This window comes from Podarcis pityusensis, assembly GCF_964106645.2.
Source record: "Podarcis pityusensis genome assembly, chromosome: 9".
In the NCBI taxonomy this organism is placed as follows: domain Eukaryota; kingdom Metazoa; phylum Chordata; class Lepidosauria; order Squamata; family Lacertidae; genus Podarcis; species Podarcis pityusensis.
The window spans coordinates 32,988,509-33,015,269 of NC_138034.1; the positions used below are offsets into that span (position 1 = coordinate 32,988,509).

The 26,761-nt window shown below is 43.9% G+C and overlaps 1 protein-coding gene across 2 annotated transcripts in view; it reads left to right on the forward strand.

The window, feature by feature from the left end:
• SPOCK3 (SPARC (osteonectin), cwcv and kazal like domains proteoglycan 3) overlaps positions 1–26,761 on the forward strand; it is a 125,327-nt gene that overhangs the window by 87,006 nt on the left and 11,560 nt on the right. For both annotated transcript variants that reach the window (XM_081021766.1, XM_081021765.1), the window contains one exon: positions 21,765–21,881. In XM_081021766.1, coding sequence (XP_080877892.1) covers positions 21,765–21,881 — 117 coding nt within the window. The remainder of the gene's footprint in view (positions 1–21,764; positions 21,882–26,761) is intronic.

Consider the following 26,761-nt stretch of genomic DNA (forward strand, 5'->3'; position numbering starts at 1 on the left):
AAACTGTTTGCTTTAACTGCAAATGGTGTAATTGATTTTATTGTGTTTATTATTGTTGTTTCCATATATTGACTGATGCATACTGATGAAAGATCTTGAAGTGGTTTGAAAGCTCTGTAAATGGTAACTTGAGTTAAAATATTTGTTAAACCACACTTCTTCAAAATATGCCAGACAGTGTAGAAAAGTTGGAATAAAAACTAATTTGCAACATATAAATACAACATAAAGCCAACAAATAAACATAACAAGATACCAAACAAAGACAAATTAAAACCCAAGCAACTAAAGAGCAAACTGAAACAAAGCAAAATAATCTAAAATGATAACATTCCTGGGCAAATATGAAAAACTTCCCTGATCCCTAAAAGCTTGCAATGTCTGTATACTTCATCAGTATTTCAAAGTCAAGGCCACTGCAGAAAAGGCTTTCTTCCTTGTAGAAACATGCATATTTACAAAACATAGCACATGTCTGCAGGGTGTCTGCAGAAGAACTGAAGACATCAACAACCTGGTGTAATATGCTCCATAAAATATTCAGATCCCAAGACTTTTTGGATTTTTAAATCCAGTTTAAAGTTCAAATTAGGTTTGGAAGTGAATAGACAACCCGTGTAGATCTTTTGAAATATGTGTGATATGAACAACTTTGGATGTGCCCATCAAAATTCTAGCAGCTAAGTTCTGCACTAATTTGAGGTTACAGGTCATTTTTTGAAGTCCAGACCAGTTGTAACTCAACTGGAAGATGTAGTCAAACTAAAAAGCTACCAGTACAGGGATCACCATACCTAAGCCATCACTACCAAGGTATCACCACAGCTGGCAACCCATTTGAAGCTGGTAAAGGGCACTTGAAGCCACTGACACCTCCTGGACCTCATGTGCCAGTGCAGTATCAAGAGGAACCCCCAAAAGACATATCCATAAAATCCTACCCAAAGCAGCAGAAACACTATTTCCTGAACCCAGGAGCCGCCTACCCCCTGCTCACCTTGTCAGAATCAGCAGTGATGGGGTCAGCTGCTTTAAATAGATGTCAGTGTAGGTCTGCGGAGATTAAATAGATATGGTTCTGTGGTTTTGGATTTCGGTGTTAAATTTTATGGCAAACCACTGCTATATTTCACTGTCAGTGTCTCAGATCTTATATACTTGTAGCAAGCTCTTTCTCCAAACATAGATCATTATGTAGCCAAAATGACAGCAGTCATACACAGTCTTGAGGAAACCCTAAGATTTGCAGAAGTATACAAAATTGTTCTTGAATGGAGGCAGGCAAGCTGGATATGGGCTGAGCATGCTCAGAGGGCATGAAATACTGACTGACTGCTGTAGAGGGAGGGAGGGAGGGAGAAAGGAATTGCATATCCTGGTTACAGGTATGGCTGCCTGGCTGAATATCTGAAATCCCAAACTGGAGGAGGGAGGAAAATGGATTGGAGTATCCTGGATTAAGGGCATGGCTGGCTGGCTGGCTGGCTGGAATACTGAGCAGGAGTTCTGTCCTATAAGACTCTTCAGAGCTAGAACCTAATAGTTCAGTTAATCCTTATTTTTAACAATAAAATTGTTTTGCTAGTAATGTCAGGTTTAACTTGGATACTAAGCCAAGGCTACAGCCATAAAACCAAATAACAACTTTTTCCAAAATAGTTTGTTCTTCTCTGAGATTACGCTAGAGACTTTTTACACTTTTGCCTTTGTAGCAGGATTAGCCCTTATCTGGATTTAGGGGCAGATGAAAGCTTTTAAGCAGGTTTATGTGCCTGTTATGTTTGTCAGGAAATTTCATTATTTTCACCTATCTTATCCGTTGGAGGTGTTGATCATTCCTAGTAGTTATCCTTATAGAATTCAGGAGGAATGTATTTAAAGGATATCCCAGAGGTCACAATTCATTCTGTTTTGCTCAGTCACTTTATTCCTAAAAGCAGCCTTTCTTCAAATAAAAATGGGGAAACTGCATGCACCTCTTAACAAAGCCCAGGCTGAATTTACAAAGCTTGGAAACAAAAAAGGAAACAGAATAATTTTTCTGTATTCTTTTCTTTTGAAGCAGTTAAAACACTGGAAACATACAACATGAGAAAGCTTCAAAAGAGCAGTGCAGAGGACAGATTTTTCAATAACATTTCTGCCTTTGAAAAGTTTTCTACTGAACAGCAGATATAGTTGTCTGAATCCATACATTTGTTTGGCTCCTTCTCATTTACAAACTACCTCACAACCCAAGTAGCCTTTGCTCTGAAGGAGAGGAGACAACAACACAACTTTTATTTTAATACAAGTAATCCTGTACATTGATCGAATTAATTCAGTGATACAGTTTAGGGTGCTAAGCATCCGGGGATGGGGAGAATGTAATAAGCAACCAGTACTTAGACTGGTTAGACTGGCACTTAAATATACTGGATGATCTTACTCACCACATAGTATTCTGGAAGACTGTCATTGCTGTGACATTTGTGCTATTCCCTGGCTAACCTAAAGGCAATGCATGGTGTAAATGCCTCTTGCCATCACCCTATCATCTCTTACAGAATGAGTCCACTGTACTATGGCTGCCACAAGTTAAAAAGAATAATGTGTATCAGGATAATGTACTAGGATAGTGTACTAGGATCAAAGGCAAATGGGCTACCGAGAATACAATATTCTTTGCTGGCTGATATATATTTTCCAAGTAAACTCAGAAATACATTTTTTGAGGATTGGAAGTTTGTCACGAGAGGCTATCTGGTGGATGAGAATTAGCCTCAGAGCTAAAGATTACACATGAATACACAGTCAGCTGGTGATGAACCTACCTGTTCACTACCAGAGTCATGTCAGGATTCACTAAACATTTTGTCAAAAATAACAGTGTTTATAACACTAAATGTGCTATACTGGCCAGAGAGACAAATACTTAAAAATACTGAGTGAGAATTCAGATGTTAAATAGCTTCCTGCTTATATCAGGTTATGTTTCACTTTAAATATGTTCTCTGGGTGATAGCCACTGTTTTGCAGTGGAATGCACTGGTGAGATGGAATGTCCCCTGAATCTCCTCTGGAATGGTACCCATTCACGTGGAGCAGACTTTTATCAGGCAAGGGAAGTCCTGATTCACGGAAGTCTGTTCTGATGACACAGTTGGATATTGACCTCTGTCCAATAAGGCGTGCTTTCTCAAACCAGGACCAAGTGACGTACCCTCATGCTCCCTTCTTCCCTTGCACACACGACTTTTCACTACCTGGTTTGGAGGGAGCCTTAAAACATAAGTTCCCCAGTTCATAATGAGAAACTGCTATTAAATAAAGGAGAATTGTCTTCACAGCAGTACATATTGTGCTTATGGAAAAACTCATCACCTATATGTGCTGAGGGAAGAAGCGGAATCTGAAGACTATGCAAACGTTTGGTGGACTTTTATATCTCAATAATGGTCCCTATCTCAAAATAATCCCAGCTAAGTACCGATTTATTTGGAAGTACCTTTAAGCGGTATTCTTTTTTGTTTCTTTGTTTCAACTGCAGCTTACCTTGCTAGTTTGGTTTCCCAAACCAGGAGTGTTGGCCAGGGGGAGAGAGCAGGACTTTCAATCTTAATAAGTCATCTTTTTCTTTTTTTTTTAAGTAACCATAGGATGGTGCATGGGTTTTGTGTTTCATTGTGCTTCCTGTATAACTGTACAAGCAGTGTATGATTACTAAGGTGTCCATGGCAGTTAGTGGTACAGTCAGACTCATAGACAAGGTGTATGAGACTCTTATAGTTCCTTATTCACTACCTACATGTTTGCTTGCCTCTGTGCTTGCCTCTGTTATCTATGCATTCTTATCATTGGAGTCAAATTTAAAGTACTATTTATCCATTTCTGAGACTAAATCCCTTTAACTTGTCAAGGGGTCAAGGCATGACAAAATTGTGCAGTGGTGTTGATGCAACATTGCTATAGTAGTGGGTTTGCTTTTTAGAGATTTTCTACATACTGTTTTCATAAAGGAGATGAAAGTTGTATGCAATTGGCATTGTGCCACAATACATCAAAAATGTATGGAGTTATTTGCATGATAGCTGCTGCATTACTTACAAGCTAGCATAACAGGCAACAAGAAATGATCTTTATCATATTAGAATGCAAAACACTACATTATGAAAAAAAATGAGAATATCTTTAGCAGCATTATCAAAATACACTTGGATATTACAGAAAAAAGTTGAAACATGTATTTCTTTAGGCATCAGCTCCTGACAGATTATTTTCAGACTTTTCCTGACAAAGTGCTGATGTCATCATTGACAGTTTAATCAGTCTCAGTTTCATGAATCTTGTAAGTAGTACAGAGTAGTGATGCAGTTATTAGAGGAAATAGATGTTGCTAGTCTAAGATGCAATGGGAAAAGAGGCTCACGGTTGATGACATTTGACAGTTCCTTTCAGCTAAAGGCAATGGAGCTGATAATCAACACATCCAGTTAGTTCAAATATCTTTCATACTTTATGAATAACAAGCAAATTTATGGCTGAATAGATTACTGCCTAGCAGCTCATTGTCCATGTGTGTGTGTTTTCCATGGAAAAATTATTCGTCAATGTGACACTAAAACGGCTTGATATAAAAACGTTTTAACAGGGAAGCCAATAATTTGTTTTCAAATATGTAAGCAGTATAATGGTTTTACTGTCAATCTTAGGATTATTAATAGCTGCATTCAGAATACAGTTTTGGATGAAACTATAATTAACAATTCTTGAGGAAACATTAATGGCGTGATCTATGCAATGCTTGCTGGTATTAATGCCATTAGAAAATGGAGCATAGTTTTAGGGATCCTACATGTACCTTAGGTTTCTTTCTGTGGAAGATATAAAACCTTACATCACATAAATTCTCTGTATACAGTCTAAGCATGAGATGGACGTTCACAACACTCCCAAGAGCTTCTGCTTCACATTTAGTCTTCTAGTCTAGGGGACCCACAATGCTCTAACACTGGATTTATCACAGAAAGTAAGCCAGGCCTCTTATTTCTTCCTGACTCAGTTTCAGGACTGCCAATCTTTTGTTCTCTTCCATACACAGACATATTGATGGCAACATCTTTATCCAAGGAATGGGGGAAAGAAAGGCATGCCCCCTTCCAGAAGAATCACCATTTGTTTAGTTTCTGTGGCAGGACATTGGCCCCAGCTTACATAACAAAGTAGATACTTAACAGACCTGGCCAGGGCGACACTTCAGCAGTCTCCCTGTTCTGCAGAAAAGTCACACAAATATATTTCCTAAGAGCACATTTAGTCCAGTTCAACACACACACACACACACACACACACACACCCCATTACAATATCACAAGGTGGTTGACTTTTACTACTTTGGAGAGTTGTTGTGGCTTGGCTCCCTTTCTTCCATTGTGAGTCAGATTTGAAAGCCTGACAAATCCCATAAGTACTATAAGTACTATAAATCCCATAATGCAGTGCAGCTTAGGAAAACATGGGCCTGCTAAATTCTGATATCCAGACATTCCAGAGAAACTGATGCTTATGAATGAGTAGGTATTGAAGCAGTAGTACTCCAGTGTGAGGACATAGTCTTAAATCCGAGTATAACTAAAGCTTCTGTCTTATTTACACTTGAGCATAAATCCCCTTGATACCAGTGAGACCTGAGTAAATGTGTATGGCTGTATGGTGTGGACAAAGCTGCAAGTCATTGATCCTCAGCAGCAGATATGGCATTTGCGTAAAACCTAGGCAAAAGGCAATACCTGAGGCTAAGGAATTTGGCTTCATGAAGGGGTGTGCGCGCACAAATGGGGTCAGTTACCTGGGGTTGCCTTTTTTGTCTTAAGTATGTGTTTTGTCACAGAGAGATATGTTAAAAGCAACAAGCATTGGGGAAAATGGAATTAGCTTATAAAATGCATCATTTGCTGAAGAAACTATCTGTCACTACGAGAGGATTTAGCACAATGTCTAGCTTTATTTTGCAGACTAGATTTATCTTGCAGACTAAGAGTCTGATCCTAGCCTCCTTGATGAGGAAATCACTTTAGTATCAGTTTGGTTTGCTGGGTGAAGTGATGTGCTTAAGATGGCAAAATGAGGAAGGGATAAATGAAGAAAGGGATTGATGTCTGAATGCCTTTTAAAGTGTTGGCAGTGTGTACACAACATTTGGGGTCCACACCTATCAGAACTTTGCATTGCAGCTCAGGCTCATTCTTTCCCTCAGGACCTCTCTATATTATTCAGCCACTTTTTATGAACTGCAAGCACTTTTGCATAATTGCTCACCCACCTGGCACACATTACAGCACTGTGTGACAGAGTGGAATCATACAAAGTAGACCTAACTCACTGTCAAATGTGAAGTTCTAGAAATAGATTTCACACAAACTCAAGCTAGTGTATGAAAGAAGCAAGGGAAGCATGGAACTATACTTGGTGAAGGAGTGGCTCATTTCTTCCCTAGTTCATCAGTTCCTCATGTTGTAAATCTTGACAATCTTCTTTGGCCTTGATGACTGAATGAGGGCTGCCTTGACAATTGTATGGAGACAATAAGACTAGATCTCTCTTATGAATATATAATTTAATTGAAATCATTTTAAATTTTATGATACATTAATCATGGACAGAATGCCTCTATGGAACATTAATTTCAAGCAGTAGGAATAAGCAGCTGTAGTTCCCTGATATATCAGCAGTATTTATATTAATTATCTCATAACATGGAATAACTGGAGTATAAAACCCATTTGCTTAGTTAAGCAGCGAAGAAATCAAACTGCATTTATTTGTAAATTTTAAGGTGCATTCCTAAAATCAGACTTTTTTAAAGGTTAGCAGATGGCTAGAAAATGCATACTGTTTATAAAAATGTAGTATTAGAAGTACTTCTATTGACAAAAGTTTTATCTCTTAATAAAAGATCAGGCCACAAATGAAATTAAGGAATTGATCGCCTTATTTTAGACTTAACCTCCCACCCAAAATTGTTCTAATAAAATATAGCTGCCATGTGCTGATCAAGTTCATTGTATGAAAACATTCTGCTCCATAGTAGAGAGGGACAGAACTTTATCTGAAAATAATCAGATAAAGTTGGGCACTTGAAAGAAGGGAAAGAGAATATTCTTGGAAACAATGTTTAAGGGGAGTTGAATGCCATCCCAGTTAGTTTCAGACAGACCAATGACCATCCCACTTATTTTCAATTGGATGCAATAGTTTTCTGGCATAATTATCCCACTTCATTTTTCCTATCACTCTGAAACTGTTGGGATTGCATGTACCTAGCCTTCAGGGGCAGAGACAGGATGCAGTGAGGTCTGTTCTATAGTTCTATCCCAATACTTACTGTGGGGTGGGGGGGAGAGCAGAGGAATCACTGACAACAGAAACAGCAGGTGGCAGCTTTAGTAGCCCCCCCCCCCCCCAAATCAATGAAATCCCCTAACTCTCTTCAGGTATTCTCTAACTGTATACTAAACACAGGGGGAGGGGGGCAGACTATATGGGGGGGATGAATGGATTCCTATGCCCCACAAATAACCCAGAGATGCATTATAAATAAAAGGACACATTCCATTCATGTAAAAACACGCTGATTCCTGGACCATCCTCGGGCCGAATTTAGAAGGCGATTGGGCCAGATCCGGCCTTCGGGCCTTAGTTTGCCTACCCATGTTTTAGACCTTAACCTAGCTCAAGGTTGTCATCTGAACTAGCCAGATGTTTAACTGATAATCAATCACAGCCAGTCCATCATTTGAAAAAATAAGACTTTAGGACTGTCTTGCTCCAAAATGGCATCTAGACAGTCTGTTTTGGCGACTGTAACTTTGGTTTAAGGAGCCATTCGGTGCCCAGCTTATGTAGCTGAGTTTCTGACATTGCTTAAAAACCACCTCATTCCCCTTTTCTCCTCCTTCTTATGGCCCTGTTTAGAATTATTTCAAAGAACAGGGGAGTGGGTGGACAGTTAAGAATCGGAGGGTAACAAGAAGGTTGAGAAGAGATACTGGTCATTGGCCATAATGAAAAGATGAATCAAGCAGAGTGTACTGTTTAACACTAGAGAGATGTTACTGACTACTATAGGAACAGAAACGGGGGATTAAAAACAAACTGTAAACATACAGGACAAGCTTGAGGCTTATCATGGGTACAAAATAACATTGGGAGCAACTGACAGAAATTATTTAAAGCAGGCATGTCCAAAGTCCATTTCAGAGGCCTAATCCAGCCCCCCGGCCAGTTTGGGCACCACTGGAGGAAGAATTATCCCTATTGTGGCTTCAGATCTGGAAAACAGTAGGTTATGCTAAAGGAATAATTTAAAAACAATTGGCTACTATACTGATTAAAGATGAACGCAAAAGAGTTTGAAATTGTGAAATTAAAATTAGTTAATTAGTAATGAAGGATTATTGCATTTGTATGTTATAAGGTGTACATTTCAGTTTACATTCTACACAGTAGACAATACATAAGTAGGTTATGTGTTCAATGGTTCAAGTTCCGAAATCATTCAGAGGTTCTTTGTTAATTTGTTCTTGCCTTTTCTGTGGATCACAGTCACCAAGACCCCATTTTCAGCTTAAAAACGATTTGCTAGTCTTCCAACTTAATGTCATTTACTGGAGAAAATGTTGTAATGTTATCCCCTTGCCATTTGCTATTGTCTATCAGAAATGGTGCAGTGTAGAGCACAAATACAATTACCACTTAATTAGGAGCAGGTTTGCCCAGATTCTGGCTCAGACAACCCCTTTTTGTGTGTTGTTAGATGCATATTTTAGCATAAAATCTTAATACATTTTTCATTCCTGCTCTTTTGATTCAATTGTATCAAAGGATACAATTAGCTTCTGCACTGAAAATTAAAGTGGTTAAGGAAAATATGCTGATTAGCATTTCCAGAAACTCTTCTTCCAATCAGTAAATTATATTCAAATGCCAACTCCACAAATTGTAGCATTTACTTTATGTGAAAACAAATTCCGCACTTGGTTCCTCTTTGCATTTATATATTATGAAAGTTATTTATGAAACATGTATGAAGGGGACTTTAAATTCATTCATTTATCCATAGTTAAATATGCTGATTTTTGTAAACCCAGTCAGCTTCTAGCACTTTAAGATGATGGAACAAAATAACCTTTGAGCTAGAGACTTCATTTATCCATACTAATTCTTTTAATGGCTGCTAGAATTGATTGTAAGAGCAAGAGCGCCTGTAGTAGTATTAGACAAAGGGAAAAGCACTTCTTGGCAGGTTCCTGAGTGGATTCATCTGATTTAATATGCATTTTTTTGATTACTGTCTAACCTTCCACAACCTTTACTGTCTGTCTTTTGTCATTAAAGATTCATCTGCCAACCTATTGGGTGAAATAATAGTCTGAATTACCTCATCTTGACCTATTTTAAATCAATGCAGGCCAATATGTCGTGTATAATAGTAGCAGCACGCCTTCATGGGAAAAAAAGATTTCATTTTAGAGAGATAGATAAATAGTACGATTTATGCTCAAAATTTAGTTAGCTGGTTAGATTAAATCCTTGGTAACACTGCAACCTTGATCTGGCGTTCTGGCAGCAGTACAACCCAAGAGCTTAACTGAACTGCTATCATGGGTGTAATGGGTTTAGGGGTTGCTCGTGCGTAAGTTGCCGCCACTCCTGGCTAGGTTACCTGGTTAAACCCTTTCTGACTGAACAGCCTCCAGCATCGTGACTGTCTCAGTCGCTGGCAGAATCCGTCAGTGGGCGTTTCTTAAACTTCTTCCAGCACAAAAGTTCCTTGACGCCAAGTCTCCTCCTACTCTCCCTGCGCGGAAGTCTCCTCCTACTCTCCCTGCGCAGGGAGGGTGTGGGCAGTGGAGTACCCGTACTCTCTCCGCTGGTCTCCGGTGAGGAGTCTTGGAGCCTCCTCTCCGATTTCCCCATCTGCCCCCCTTCTCTACTGGTGTTACGCTGATTTCCTTCCCCAGCGGACGGGCTGCCTCTCTCCCTACTGGGACCCTCTCCACCATCCCTCTGGAGCATTCCCTCCGCCTCTAGCTCCGATGGCAGTTCCATGACATCCATCTCCCCCCCCCCAGGACCCCCCCCACCCTCGGCCCGACCTTCTGATCCAACCTCGTCCCTTTCCTCGGCCGATGATGCGGGGAATCCCCTGAAGGAGCTGTCGCCATCCTCTGAGGATTCAAAACCCGCTTCCCACCCGCTCCGAACTCTTGCCGCGGGGTGGGCCTCCCAGTCTGATTCTTCTCCCTCTGACACCTCCCCTCCCTCCTCTTCTGAGGCAGGAAAACCCACAAATTCCTCTTCGTCATCTGTGGTTCCAAATTCTTCCTCCCAGAATCTCGCTAGTGGTTTTGGTTTGTCTGGGAACAGGCTGTGGAATTCTTCCACTAGATACCCATCATTGACCGCCTCAGCGGGGACCCACGTGTTTTCTGACCCAGGTTCTCCTTCCCAAGCCACTAAGTACTCCACCTGGCGCCCTCGCCACCTTGAATCGAGTATTTCCGTGGCTTGGTTGTGGAGTTCCCTCTCCTCTACCCGCGGGTGGGTGGTGACTCCTCCCTCTCGCCCCGGGAATTCCCGCCCCTCCCTGTACGGTGAGAGTAGGGACCTATGAAACACCGGATGTATCTTCATGCTGTCAGGCAACTTGAGCTTGAATGCCACAGGGTTCACCTGCTGTGTTACCTCAAAGGGTCCCAGCCGCCTTGGCTGCAACTTCTTGCACCCTCCCTTTAGGGGTAACCCTTGGGTTGACAACCACACTCGGTCTCCCACCCGTATGGAATCCCCCTCCCGACGGTGCTTGTCTGCCTGCCTCTTGTAAACTTCCTTGGCCCGCTTCAAGTTCATCTTGAGTTGCTGGTGCAATGCCTCCATTTCTTCCACAAACTGCTCTGCCGCAGGTACACTCCCCCCTTCCTCCCCCCTCCCCGGGAAGGCCCTGGGGTGACACCCATAATTGGCCATGAACGGGCTCATGCCCGTGGACACATGTTCAGCATTATTGTACGCAAATTCAGCCAGCGCTAGTTTCTCTACCCAATCGTTCTGTCTCTCGCTGACGTAGCAGCATAGGTATTGCTGGAGTATACTGTTCGCTCTTTCTGCTTGCCCGTTGGTTTCCGGGTGTCGCGCCGTCGAGAAGCCCACCTCTACCTGCAGCAAGCTCATGAGCTTCCTCCAGAACCGGGAAGTAGATTGTTTCCCGCGATCTGAGATGACCCTTGAGGGCGCCCCATGCAACCTGAAGATGTGATCCACAAACAACTTGGCTGTCTCCTCTGCCGTCACCTGCATGTGAGCAAGCTATGAAATGGCACATCTTCGTCAGTAGATCGACTACTACCATGACTGCTGTCTTCCCCCTAGACTTGGGCAAATCTGTCATAAAATCAATGGACACCACCTCCCAGGGTCTTCCCGGCGTGGGTAAGGGTTCCAGTAACCCTGCGGGGGCAGCCCTCTCCCCCTTTGCCCTTTGGCAGCGGTCACACCCCCGTACATATTCCCGTACATCCTCCCTCACCCTTGGCCACCAGAACTGCCTGGTGACGAGCAGCATGGTTTTGTGCTGTCCAAAGTGCCCAGCTGTGGGGTTGTCGTGGAGTTGTTTGAGTACCTTCCCCCTCGAGGTCTCCCCCGGTACATACAGCACCCCCTTGTAGTACAGCACCCCTTCCTTTTCCTCAAATCCTCCATGGTTTTCTCTTCCGTCTCGGAGTTCCCTGATTTTAGTTTGAGCGAACACGTCGTTTCTAGTAAGCCCAGCCAGTTCTCGTTTCCCAACCAAGGCTCCCCCACACACCCATCGGTCCTCGGGGATCACGTGTCGGATCTCCGGCGGTCCCTCTCCTTCCATGTACTCCGGCTTCCGGGAGAGAGCATCTGCTCTTACGTTTTCCTCTCCCGGCACGTATCGGATCTCGAAGGAAAACTTGGAGAACTCCTGTGCCCATCAAATCTGTCTCTGGTTGAGTACTCGTGCGGTCCTCCAGTATTCCAAGTTCTTGTGATCAGTACAAATCTGGATCTTGTGCTGCGCCCCTATTAACAGATGTCTCCATCGGCGAAACGCCACATAGATCACCAGCAGTTCGCGGTCATACACCGTATAGTTTTGCTCCGACTTGCTCAGCTTCCTCGAGAAAAAGGCACACGGCTTCCATTCCTGCTTGCCCCTCCCTGGCTGCAAAAGTACCGCCCCAATGGCTCTGTCGGACACGTCAGTCTCTAGCCTCATGGGTTTCTCCAGATCAACGTGCAGGAGGTGCTCTTCCGAAGCGAACGCCTTCTTCAGTCTTTCAAAGGATTGCTGGGCACTTTCTGTCCAGGCGAACTTCCTTTTGCTACTGAGACAATCTGTGATGGGCGCCGTCAAGTGGGCGAAGTTCTTGATGAACTTCCTGTAGAAGTTGCTGAACCCTAGGAACCTCTGCACATCCTTCGGGTTTTGGGGCTTTCCATTCCAGCACTGCCTGCACCTTGCTTGGGTCCATAGCTAGTCCCTTGTCCGACAACTTGAACCCCAGAAACTCGACCTCTCTGGTGTGAAATTGGCATTTTTCCAGCTTGACCCACAACTGGTGCTTCTGCAGCCTCTTTAGCACTTCCCTGACGTCTCTGACATGTTGCTTCTCATTGTCTGAATAGATTAAGACGTCGTCCAAGAAGGCTACGCAGTTCTTGTACAGCAGGGGCCCCAACACGTGGTGCATGAATGCTTGAAAGCAGGCGGAGCCCGATTGTAATCCAAATGGCATGACTAAGTACTCAAAAGCCCCCAGGGGGGTGAACATGGTGGTTTTCCATTCGTCCCCCTCCCTTACCCTGATCAAATTGTACGCTCCCCTGAGGTCCAGCTTGGTAAAAAATTTCCCCTGCCTCACCCGTTTTAAAATGTCGTCAATCCTGGGCACTGGGAAGGTCACGGGTTCTGATACCAGGTTTAGGGCCCTGTAATCCACGACCAATCTGGGCTGATTAGTCCCTTTTTTGTCCACAAAGAACACCGGACTGCCCCCCACCGCCTTTGATTCCCTTATGAACCCCCTCTTCAGGTTCTTGTCAATAAACTGCCGTAACTCCTGCATCTCCCGGTCCGACATGGCATACAGCTTACCCACCGGCAGCTGAGCCCCTGGGATTAAGTTGATTTGGCAGTCAAAGGGCCTATGGAGGGGGTAGTCTATCCGCCTCCTTCTCGCTGAAGACTTCCTTTAGGTCAGCGTATGGTGGTGGCACCTCTCCCTTTGTTTCCACCGCCAGCCCAGCCACCCTGGCCACTGTCATTCTTGGGGTTTCCCCCCCCCCCAGACAGTGTTCCAAACAGTAAGCTGACCCAAAGGTGACTGACCGCTGATGCCATGACACTACTGGATCATGCAGTGCCAGCCAGCTCATCCCCAGTATTATTGGGGGTCCTGCCAGTGTGGCCACGTGAAAGGCAATGGTCTCCGTGTGCCTGGAGACCCTCATTCGCATTGGCAGGGTCTGGTGTGTCACTTCCCCTCCCAGAAGTTCCCTGTCATCGATGGTGGTCACTTGCAAGGGAAAATCCAGGGGTAGCAAGTGTATTTGGTGCTCCAAAGCGAAGTCCCTGCTGAAGAAATTGCAGGAGCTGCCCGAATCCAGCAGCCCCTCAACCTCGACTGGGTGCCCATTCGGGAGTTCTAGCACCACTGCTATGGCTATCGCTGCCCTGGGGGGGTCAGGCTGGGGCACTTCTATTGGTTGCTGGCCTGGCTGCTGGCCCCTCTGGTTGGCAGCCAGGCATTGTCATTTCCCTGCACCTGCCCTTCCTCCCCCTTCTCCTCACAGCCGGCAGCCCCCACCATCCTTTGCCAGGCCTTTCTTTGAGGGCAGACCCTTGCAAAATGTCCCAGCCGTTGGCAGAGGAAACACTTCTTGGTGGTTTTCCAATCCTTCCCCTCCCTCTTGCGACCTTCACTGGAGTTTGAAACCTCGCACACGCACACACCATCTATTTCCATTGGCTCAGCCGCCTGGGAAAGCTGTCTCGGTATTTCAGGAATGCGGTAGTCATGGCAACGTTCCCCTCACTTCGCTTTTCTCCTGAGCCCGCGCTTCTTGCCGCACTCCAATCGCAAGCACAGCCTTGGTCAGCTGATCCATCGACTGTGGGCGGGGCGCGTGGGACAGCTCGTCCTTCACCGTTGGGGACAACCCCTCCTCAAACAACATTTGAATAGGTTCAGAGTCCAGATCCCACCCAAGCCGGTGGATCAACATTGCAAAGCGCGACCAGTAGTCTCTAACTGACTGGCTCCCCTGCTTGCACCCCATCAGTTCTCGCCAAGTCACACTTTGCTGGACTTCACTGGAATACATCGCATCCATTGCCTGAAAGAATTTCTTAAGGTCCTTCAAGGCATGATTTTGCGTCGCCATAAGGGGCCTGATCCATTCTCGTGCCCCATCCTCCAGATGCCCCACAATATAGGCTACCCTTTGCTCATCGTTAGCAAAGTCATCATGCTGCAGTTCCAAAGCGTACTCTATTTCCGTTCGGAACGCATTGTAGTCCTGGGGTTTCCCCCCAAACTTGTGTACCAACCCCGGTACCTTCCTTGCAATGGGGGTGGGTCTGACCTGAGCATCCTGAGCTCATCTTTCGTCCAGCCGCGCCGTCAGGAGAGCTACATGCTGTTCCAAGTCTCGGTTTCTCTCTACCAGACCTTGCACTGCAGCTGCTTGCTCCGTCTCTCCGGCTCCTCTGGTCTGGCTCATGGTGCTGCCTCTCTGGAGCTGCGCACAAGCAATGTCGGGGACTGACGGATTGCTGTAATGGGTTTAGGGGTTGCTCGTGCGTAAGTTGCCGCCACTCCTGGCTAGGTTACCTGGTTAAACCCTTTCTGACTGAACAGCCTCCAGCATCGTGACTGTCTCAGTCGCTGGCAGAATCCATCAGTGGGCGTTTCTTAAACTTCTTCCAGCATAAAAGTTCCTTGACGCCAGCATTATATAACGTTTGGATAAGATATAAAGATCTGTTGGAAAATAAAACCCCTAGATGGTTGTCACCTTTAGAGGCTACAGCGCTGAAAAAGCTTAATATGGAAGCTGAATGGCTAAAGTATTGGGAAATTTTGGAACAAGATGGAGATAAATTGAAGTTACAGAGCTATGAGAAATTGAAACCCAAGGTTCGAGATTGGCTCCATTATTATCAAATAATGGAGGTACATAAACAAGACAGGAAAATTGGATTCCAGGTGGAGAAATCAAAATTAGAAATTGAACTGTTAGAATCCAATACTAAGAATTTGTCAAAAATGTATAATCTGCTGCTGAAATGGAATACACAAGATGAAATAGTTAAATCAGCTATGATTAAGTGGGCACAGGACATTGGTCATAACATTATGTTTGCTGACTGGGAATGGTTGTGGAACACTGGTATAAAATTTACGGCATGTAATGCCTTAAAGGAAAATATTATGAAAATGATCTATAGGTGGTACATGACCCCAGTCAAGCTAGCAAAAATTTATCATTTGCCTGATAATAAGTGTTGGAAGTGTAAAGAAACGGAAGGTACTTTTTATCATCTTTGGTGGACGTGCCCGAAGATTAAGGCTTTCTGGGAAATGATATATAATGAAATGAAAAAGGTACTTAAATGTACTTTCCCTAAGAAACCAGAGGCCTTCCTCTTGGGCATTGTCGGCCAATTGGTGTCAAAGAAAGATAGAAATTTCTTTATGTATGCTACGACAGCAGCAAGAATACTCATCGCAAAGTATTGGAAGACAGAAGAATTACCCACCTTGGAAGAGTGGCAGATGAAGGTAATAGACTATATGACACTGGCTGAGATGACTGGCAGAATCCGTGAGCAGGGGAAAGAGACGGCGGAAGAAGATTGGAAGAAATTTAAAATTTATCTTAAGAACTATTATAAAATTGAGGAATGTTAAAATGTCGAGGTTTGGAGAAAGAAAAGGAGATTACAGCGACATAAGATTAAGTTGAAGAAAAGAATAAGAAAAAATATATTTGATAAAATTAATTAGAATTTGCTGAAATAAATTTTGGAAATCGGGATGTAGGAAGGGGAGGTTTGGGGGAGTCCGAGAAGAGAGGGACATGAAAAAAAGGTTATGAAATTTTACATGTTTGTATGTCTTTTTTATTTGTTTGTATTGTTTAAAATTATTCTGTAAAACCAATAAAAATTCTTATAAAAAAAATAAAATAAATAAAAGTTCCTTGACGCCAAGTCCCCTCCTACTCTCCCTGCGCAGAAGTCTTCTGCGCAGGGAGGGTATGGGCAGCGGAGTACCCGTACTCTCTCCGCTGGTCTCCGGCGAGGAGTCTTGGAGCCTCCTCTCCGATTTCCCCATCTGCCCCCCTTCTCTACTGGTGTTATGCTGATTTCCTTCCCCAGCGGACGGGCTGCCTCTCTCCCTACTGGGACCCTCTCCACCATCCCTCTGGAGCCTTCCCTCCGCCTCTAGCTCCGATGGCAGTTCCCTGACAATGGGGGTTAGCAATCTGCATTGGTGTAATCTCTTATATGCAATGCTGTAGCTCCCTTTGAGTGCCGGGACTCCAAACATTCATACCTTCTATCCTCAAGCTGTACCAGTTGCATAGGCTGCTGCCCAGCCACCAATCTGTAGCCTACTGCTCTGGACATTTCAACACAGTTTCTCACAGTTCACTTTGGACCCAAGGCTCAGCTGCTCTTCCAGCCAAACTGGCACCCTAAACAAGCAATGGGGTGCCATGAAATTGGTAGAAAGTAGCACAGCTACTCTTCCTAACCCAAGCCTATCCCCATTTCTCTTGTTAGGGCCTGGACTGGCTGCGCACTCAATGAGCTCTTGATGGGTTTGAGTTTCTTGGAGGAAATGCAGCAGGCCTGTGTATGCTCCCAACAACTCATGCCAAACTAAACCGCTGTCCTTGGTAGCTGGGATCTGCTAGAAGGCATAGATGAGAGAGTGTGGTTTGGGTGCAGCTAGCAGAAAGTGCACAAGGTTGCAGGCATCAAATAGCTTGCCAGTTCATGTGGAAAAGGGGTCATGTGGAAAAGCTGAAAACCATTGTGATATACACACTGTTTTTGATCACCTCTCGAATATTGTCAACTATCAAATGTGTTCAGATACTAGACTTCAGATAATGAATGTATTTATTTGTTCATTAGACTTGCCTTCCTTTTATCATGGTTCTCAAAGTAGTATGCACAGAGTTCCCAGATAAATTCCTATCAAGACACTAACCAGAGCCAGAGATGTGTGAAACCTTTCCAAGAAACAGATGGGTAGCCGTGTTGGTCTGCCATAGTCGAAATAAAAAAATTCCTTCCTGTAGCACCTTAAAGACCAACTAAGTTAGTTCTTGGTATAAGCTTTCGTGTGCATGCACACTTCTTCAGATACACTGAAACAGAAGTTACCAGATCCTTCTATATATTGAGAAGGTGGGGAGGGGTATTACTTAGAAGGGTGGTGGGAATCGGAGATTGGCAGATAGCTGAGATGAGCCTGTTGACGACTCTTAACGACTGTAATAGGTCTTACAGGAAAAGGCAAGGGGTGAGAAGGTGAGAAATGGCTTAGTCATGTATAATGAGATAAGAATCCGATGTCTCTGTTCAGACCAGGTTTCTCCATTGTTTTAAGTTTGGTAATGAGTTGTAATTCAGCAGCTTCTCTTACCAGTCTATTTCTGAAATTCCTTTGTAGTAAAACAGCTACTTTGAGATCTTGTATAGAATGTCCTGGGAGATTGAAGTGTTCTCCTACTGGTTTCTCTGTTTTGTGATTCTTGATGTCAGATTTATGTCCGTTTATTCTTTGGCGTAAGGTTTGGCCTGTTTGTCCAATATAGAGAGCTGAAGGACACCTTACGCCAAAGAATAAACGGACATAAATCTGACACCAAGAATCACAAAACAGAGAAACCAGTAGGAGAACACTTCAATCTCCCAGGACATTCTATACAAGATCTCAAAGTAGCTGTTTTACTACAAAGGAATTTCAGAAATAGACTGGAAAGAGAAGCTGCTGAATTACAACTCATTACCAAACTTAAAACAATGGAGAAACCTGGTCTGAACAGAGACATCGGATTCTTATCTCATTATACATGACTAAGCCATTTCTCACCTTCTCACCCCTTGCCTTTTCCTGTAAGACCTATTACAGTCGTTAAGAGTCGTCAACAGGCTCATCTCAGCTATCTGCCAATCTCCGATTCCCACCACCCTTCTAAGTAATACCCCTCCCCACCTTCTCAATATATAGAAGGATCTGGTAACTTCTGTTTCAGTGTATCTGAAGAAGTGTGCATGCACACGAAAGCTTATACCAAGAACTAACTTAGTTGGTCTTTAAGGTGCTACAGGAAGGAATTCTTTCCAAGAAAGTTTGAAGTAAATTATTTTTAATTACAAGCCAATTTATTCCAGTAGACTGAATGTTCCAATAGATTTTGAGTAGAAATTTGTCCCATTTCTTCACATTATTTCTAAATTGCACAGATACACATCCAGAAAAATGCCCCACATGCTTACTGAAGAATAATAAGAACTCTTATTCTACAATAGAACACAGGATATACCTCAACATAGGGAGAATCACAGGTATTCCTACCAGTAGGGAAATTAAGAATAGTTTACTTATGAAGAACAATACATTATACATTTTTCAAAAGCACTATGTAAATTGCATCTTTAAAATACTGAGGATTGTAAATAATATTTGACCTGGCATGTGTAACAGAGACTTGGTTGGATGAAGCAGATGGGCCTGTTCTTGCCACTGCTTGTCCACCAGGTTTCTCTTACGCACAGCAACCTAGGCCTTGTGGGCGGGGAGGGGGGGTTGCAGTGATTTTTAGGAAGTCATTAGTTTGCACCAGGCGTCCTATTGGGAAGACCCAGTTCTCTGAATGCATGTTCTGGAAGTTGGGCAATAGGGGCAGTACAGGATTCCTTTTGGTGTACCGACCTCCCCTCTGCACCAAGGATTCCCTGCCCGAGCTGCTTCAGGTCGTGGCGGATGTTCTCCTGGAGACACCTAGTTTGGTTGTCCTAGGGGATTTTAATATCCATGCCGACAAGACCTTACAAGGGGCCGCTCGGGACTTCGTGGAAAGCATGGCCTCCATGGGGCTGTCCCTGAATAAGTTTGGCCCAACCCATAGCCGCGGACATGCCTTGGACCTGGTGTTTACCTCTATGGATGTTGGTGATCTGACACTAAGTAAAAGCAAAACGAAAGAAGTGCCATGGTCAGACCATTTCCTGGTGCAACTTGACTTCTCCGCGACCCTTCCCCTCTGCAGGGAGGTGGGACCGATTCGGATGGTCTGCCCCCGCCACTTAATGGATCCAAATGGTTTCCAGAGAGTGGTAGGGGATGCTTTATCCCATGTTGATGGCCTTTCAGCTGATTCCCTGGTGGCCCGCTGGAATGTGGAGTTAACCAGGGCTATTGACTGTTTGGCTCTGAAGCGCCCTCTCCGATTGCATGGAGCCCAGACAGCCCCATGGTTTTCCACGGATCTGAGGGCAATGAAACAATCGTTGAGACGGCTAGAGTGCCGGTGGCGGATGACCCATTCTGAAGCTGACCGGACACAGGTTACAGCTCAAAGTCAAGCCTACCAAGTGGCGATAGCGACGGCGAAGAAGACTTTCTTCACCGCCTCTATTGCATCTGCAGAAAACAGCAGCAGGAGACTTTTTCAGGTGGTCCGCAATTTAGCGGAACCACCTGCTACATCGGGGCCCAGTACGGGCCACATGATCTCCTGCAATGATTTTGCAGTTTTTTGCAGATAAAGTTGCTCAGATTCGGGAAGAGGTAGACGCCACCGTGGGAGCAGGGCCAGGGCGGGAGAGTGCTAGAGTCCTGTCTAGTCAAATTGCGTGGGATCAATTCCAATCTGTTACCTCCGAGGATGTGGACAGGCTGCTTGGACGAGTGAAACCAGCCACCTGTCTCCTTGATCCTTGCCCATCCTGGCTTATAAAAGCTAGCCGGGAAGGGCTGGGCGATGGGCTTCGTGGGGTGGTGAATGCTTCCCTCCGTGAGGTAGCCTTCCCAGACCCGCTGAAAGAGGCGGTTATTAAACCGCTTCTTTAAAAAACCATCTTTAGATGCGGCCACGATGGCCAACTATCGCCCAGTCTCAAATCTTCCATTCTTGGGCAAGGTGATTGAGCGAGTGGTTGCTGAACAACTCCAGGCACGCCTGGAAGAAGCGGACCATTTGGATCCCTTCCAGTTGGGATTCAGGCCTCATCACAGGACTGAAACTGCCTTGGTCGCACTGGTTGATGATCTCTGGCGGGCTAGGGACAAAGGTGAGAGCTGTTTCCTAGTTCTGCTGGATCTCTTAGCGACGTTTGATACCATCGACCATAACATCCTTCTGGACCGTCTTGAGGGGCTGGGAGCTGGGGGCACTGTCATACAGTGGTTCCGCTCCTTCCTCCTGGGCCATGTTCAGAAAGTGGTGGTGGGGGATGAGTGTTCAGACCCCTGGGCTCTCACTTGTGGGGTGCCTCAGGGTTCTGTCCTCTCCCCCATGCTTTTCAACATCTACATGCAGCCGCTGGGAGAGATCATCAGGGCGTTTGGGCTGGGTGTTCATCAGTATGCGAATGATACCCAGCTCTACCTCTCTTTCAAATCAGAACCAGTGAAGGCGGTGACGGTCCTGTGTGAGTGTCTGGAGGCGGTTGGAGGATGGATGGCGGCTAACAGATTGAGATTGAATCCTGACAAGACAGAAGTACTGTTTCTGGGGGACAAGAGGCGGGCAGGTGTGGAGGATTCCCTGGTCCTGAATGGGGTAAGTGTGCCCCTGAAGGACCAGGTGTGCAGCCTGGGAGTCATTTTGGACTCACAGCTGTCCATGGAGGCACAGGTTAAATCCGTGTCCAGGGCAGCTGTGTACCAGCTCCATCTGGTATGCAGGCTGAGACCCTATCTGCCTGCAGACTGCCTCGCCAGAGTGGTGCATGCTCTGGTTATCTCCTGCTTGGACTACTGCAATGTGCTCTACGTGGGGCTACCTTTGAAGGTGACCTGGAAACTACAACTAATCCAGAACACAGCAGCCAGACTGGTGACTGGGAGCGGACGCCGAGACCATATAACACTGGTCTTGAAAGACCTACATTGGCTCCCAATACGTTTCCGAGCACAATTCAAAGTGTTGGTGCTGACCTTTAAAGCCCTAAACGGCCTTGGTCCAGTATACCTGAAGGAGCGTCTCCACCCCCATCATTCTACCCAGACACTGAGGTTCAGCACTGAGGGCCTTCTGGTGGTTCCCTCACTGCGAGAAGCCAAGTTACAGGGAACCAGGCAGAGGGCCTTCTCGGTAGTGGCGCCCTCCCTGTGGAACGCCCTCCCACCAGATGTCAAAGAGAACAACAACTACCATACTTTTAGAAGACATCTGAAGGCAGCCCTGTTTCGGGAAGCTTTTAATGTTTGATGTATCACAGTATTTTAATATTCTTTTGGAAGCCGCCCAGAGTGGCTGGGGAAATAATAATAAGTTGTTGTTGTTGTTGTTATTGTTATTATTATTGTTGTTATTATTATTATTATATTGAAAGAGAAAATAACTCATAAGGAAATTGTTATCTGTTAGTTTTCATTTGTTTACAACAACATGAAAGATTGAATTTATATGCAGCCCGGGAAAATTACAAAGCTTTTCATTTTGTTTTTCAGTGTGCAGTGACCTGGAGTTCAGGGAGGTTGCAAACAGATTGCGAGATTGGTTCAAGGCTCTTCATGAAAGCGGAATTCAGAAAAGGACTAGAATTGTACAAAGACCTGAAAGAAGTAGTAAGCACTTGCCTCTTTTGATATCTCTTTGAAAGAATGCATGTTAAGTTTCTGGGTTTTTTTAAATTAAAAAACCCATTAGTGTTATTTTTCCAGTGAGTCTCAAACTGAGCTTATAACCACTTGCTTCAGAAACGTAAACATGCCTTCCACAAGTTAATTTTTTCTCCAACCGTGGTGCCCTCCAGAAAATCGAGCCATGGCTTTGTATTGATGTGCAACAATCTCTTCAGGCTTTCTTCAAATGATCACTTAGTTCAGAACAAGCTAGTGAGTTTTGTGTGGGTTGTCATTCACAAGTCTATTGTTCAGCCAGGTATGCAGTTCTAAGAAATGGTTCGATACAGGCTGATGATTAGTTGCCTTGAAAGGAGAGGATAAGAAATAAGTGCTTCACTTGAGCTGAGTGGCAGATATACAGTCACTGCAGCATGGTAGCCCATAACCATTAGTGAATGTTTCTACAGTTACACAAAGGAAGATACTGACAAGCCCATTGTATGAATGGAATAGTGTATGAATGATTAAGCTCCAAAGGGGTGGGGGGGACCCAACAAGTGAATAATGATGAACTATTAACAGGGCCCATCCCCTCCTGGCAAATAGAAGGGGAAGAAATGGAGGCAGTGAGAGATTTTACTTTCTTGGGCTCCATGATCACTGCAGATGGTGACAGCAGTGACAAAATTAAAAGACGCCTGCTTCTTGGGAGAAAAGCAATGACAAACCTAGACAGCATCTTAAAAAGCAGATACATCACCTTGCCAACAAAGGTCTGTATAGTTAAAGCTATGGTTTTCCCAGTAGTGATGTATGAAAGTGAGAGCTGGACCATAAAGAAGGCTGATCGCCGAAGAATTGATGCTTTTGAATTCTGGAGCTGGAGGAGACTCTTGAGAGTCCCATGGACTGCAAGAAGATCAAACCTATCCATTCTTAAGGAAATCAGCCCTGAGTGCTCACTGGAAGGACAGATCATGAAGCTGAGGCTCCAATACTTTCCAGGGAGAAGAGAAGACTCCCTGGAAAAGACCCTGATGTTGGGAAAGATTGACGACAGAGGACGAGATGGTTGGACAGTGTTCTCGAAGCTACGAACATGAGTTTGACCAAACTGCGAGAGGCAGTGGAAGACAGGAGTGCCTGCGTGCTCTGGTCCATGAAGTCACGAAGAGTCGGACATGACTAAACGACTAAACAACAACAATTAACAAGGCAAATCCTTTGAAACTTTAAAAGATTTTGTTGCTGTTGCATCAAAAACAAGTGGAATATCAGGTTATGTAATTACTGGTAGGATTTGTTTAAAACAGAAATTATTATATGCAGTGATACATTTTGAGAGTGGTTTCCCACTGAGGAGTCAAGGCAAATTAGATTTTGTAAGCGCTGAACTTGGACCCTTCATTAACACAACAGGCCAACTCTGTGAATTTCTCTCATGTCTTGTTTAATAGAGCTTGCCTGCTGCTGACTGCATACCTTGATACCTTCACTATTAACATTTTTTAGATGTGCTGATATTTTTTTGTATGCTTTTGTTTGATTAGGTCTTCTACTTTCTGCAAATTTGCATTACTAAGAAATCCTATTATGTTACTTAATTGAAAATGTTATTGCTCTGTGTGATTACTCATGCTGAAGCAATAATAGCAAATAGTCAAAATGAAATAAAGATGAATCTGTATTTATGTGGATTCGTTTCTCTACAATAAATAGAGTGGTACAGGATGTGAAAGCTGGGCTGCTACTTACTTCTACATTCTAAAGATTTGCAGTAGAGTTGGTGCACCATTATTTCACAATCCAGTCAATGCAAAATGTAAACAAGACAAGCTTAAACATCAGTTGCAATCAAGAAAACAGAGTCTTGTGCACACACAATCCGTGCACACACAATCCAGGCTTAAGATTCTTCTGTAGGGACCAGAAAGATTTTTTTAGATAAGATTCTTTATGCTCTCTCTTGGCTTAGCTTCTTTACAACCACAGTTTGTTATGGGTAAATGGTGAGGTATAGTTCTGGAATAACCAGGACCCACTCTGTAAAAGATACTTAAAATACTAAATATTTTTGATGCATTGAAAGTAATATAAACTAGGAATGCTTGCATTTTTAAAGTACTGTTGTGTTCCTTGTAATTTTACAAGGAATATTCTTGCAGTTCATTTCTGGAATAATGTGCCAAACACCCGCATTTAAAATGGATGCCATACGAAACAAATGTGTATAGACGAATGTTAGGAAAATGCAAATTTCATAAAGCATTCCACTCCTTCACCCAACTTTGAGTGTAATAGCGTTATCACTCAGTGTAGCACTGCACCATGTGGCAAAATGTTTGTGTGAAGTATCTTCCAAACCAGTCCTTGCAGCTCCCTTTTGTCCAATTGCGATCACATGGCAAATATCACTGGGATCAAATATGGTGTCCCACAAGCAGCTTGTTGTTTTCCATATTTTGATTTTTCTTACAGTGGCCTTTTAAGCTGCATAGGTGACTGGATTCCTTTTACTCCCTTGTTAGTATACATTACCAGATACCTGAAAGATCACCTCACACCATACACCCTCAATTAATTACTGTGCTCTGTAGGTGTGGGACTCCTGCAGATACCATCTTATCAGGACATCTGTTTAGACCTACCTTTAAGACCTACCCTTGAATATTAGTCACACACAGTTTCTGTTGTATTTTTAGCGCCTACTGAAGGCCTTCCTCTTTCAAAAAGCCTTTTAAGCTGAGATCTTTCCCAGCCTTCAGCTGTGCTGTTTTTCAGATTTTTTATGGCATTATCACTTATCTGCCACCCTAGGCTCCATTATGAGGAAGGGTAGGGTGCGATTTAATAAATAAGTAGCGTTTATATTGTAGGGTTTAGGGAACTCAAACCTGTTCCTTTGTGCATATTATATTGCTGAAACCCTGTTGTGTAGGCTAGCATCCCAGTGGCCATCAGAAAAGTGGCTTGTCTAAAGTACCTAGTATTATCCAGCTGAGTTGAGAGATGAACCAGGGACTTTGTAGCTCATGTGTCATGTCTCCAGATGGGATCAGGGCATCAAGGTTTATCTTGCACCTAATTTCTGTGTCTCAGTTCATCAACTACAGCATAGAAGTAATCAGTACTTAATCCTCTTCCCCCTGCTTCTCTCTCCCTTAGGAGCCTGGCAACAAATGAAGCGCCTATGTATTGTTAAAGCTTTCCATAAATCTGAACATGTGTACTTTATCTGTTTATTCAGGAGGTTTATATCTAGCCCTTCACCATAAATAAAATCATGGTGCCTCTGGCATACTTGCTACATCAGTCCCATAAAGCGTACCAAAACAAGTCAGAGGTCTTTTACTGAACTTTAGAAAAAGGAAAAAAATAGGGAAATTCTGAGTCATTTTACATGTCATGCTGCTGGTTGTTTCACTCATGTGTAAAATGTCATTTTGAAGAACTGTCGCCAGATAGCAAAACTTTGGGAAATTATCTTTAAAATGATATAGAGAACGTTTACTATATATGAAAATGAAAAAAGGAGTCTGCAGGTTGAGATTTTCATGGAATTACCCAACTTATTTTAGCTTCCTCCTTATTCACGTGCCAAAGGAAGGGGGGAAAGTTGGCACAGCTTTATTTGTCAAACCTGTATTTTGAAACACTCAGGATTCAACATTTATCCCCAGAGAGAAAACAAAAATATTTGCCGATATACATTCTTTTTCCTATAAGGTTTTGTTGGTGAATTCCTAGTGGAGGAAATGTCGAGCGCTGTGAAGTGCAAAAGACATTTATGGCAATGTGTGGAATTCAGTACTTCCTTTGGAACTCAGCCCAATGGCAGGTTTCCTGGAAGGAGGAAAAGCTTTTAATGACCCTGTATGTGTGCCAAGTTAGTAAATAGCCAAGTGGTGCAACCTAAGCCAAACGAAAGAATATTCTTCTGTGCAGGAGTGGGTAGGGAGAACCCAAATTAGCAGTTTAATAGTTGACAAAAACATTTCTGGTTTAAATCTGGTTGGTCTAGGTTCTTTCCAGAGGGGTAAAGCAGACTTCTAATCATATTCACAACTCCTCCTTGCTTCTGTGTGTGCTGGTTGTTAAGTTTGTCTGAAGGACATAATGTGAAAGGCTTATATTCTCCGAATTGTCTAAGGGGGAAGTTTCTTTCTCAAATGGTAAGTAGCTCAGTGTGAGGGGGGAAAAACTTATCCGGTGCAACCTAGTGCAAAAAAGAGGGGGGCGGAGTTAGGCAAGTGGAAGAGATGATGTGACTAAAGTACCAGATTGACAAATTTTGTCATAGGGGCCAAAAGTCTAAACTGTTGCCTCCTCCTCCCTGACTATGAATAAACTTTTACATTTGCAGAAGACCACCATGGATTTCTGATTCTCAGGTGTTTAGCAATAGCAGCAACTCCAAATTAGGCTTCTAACACAAAGAAACCTGAAGGGGAAACAAGAAATGGATTTTTGTGTGTGTAAAGGGACTACAAGATCAGTTCTAGGCTGAGATACAAGTCTTCTCACTGTTTTACACATAGATCTTGCTGGTGGACTTCAGGGAAGTATAGGGAAATGGGGAGTAGATCTTATACGTTTGAAGTCCACCTATCCCAGGTGAAGGCAACACTCAGCTCCGTGGGCCAGTGATCTCAATATAAGGCAGTTGCCTGCATTTCTATGTGGAGCAGTGATTAGAACATCATACTAGGACCCAGAAAACTGGGTTCAAACCCCACCCCCCATGAGCCAGGAAGCTTACTGAGTTACCTTGGGCCGATCACCACCTCTCAGCCTAATCTGTCTCACAGGGCTGTTGTAAGAAGAGCAAGGAGAGGGGAAAAGCCATTTGTGCTGGGCTGAGCTCCTTGGAGGAAAGGCAA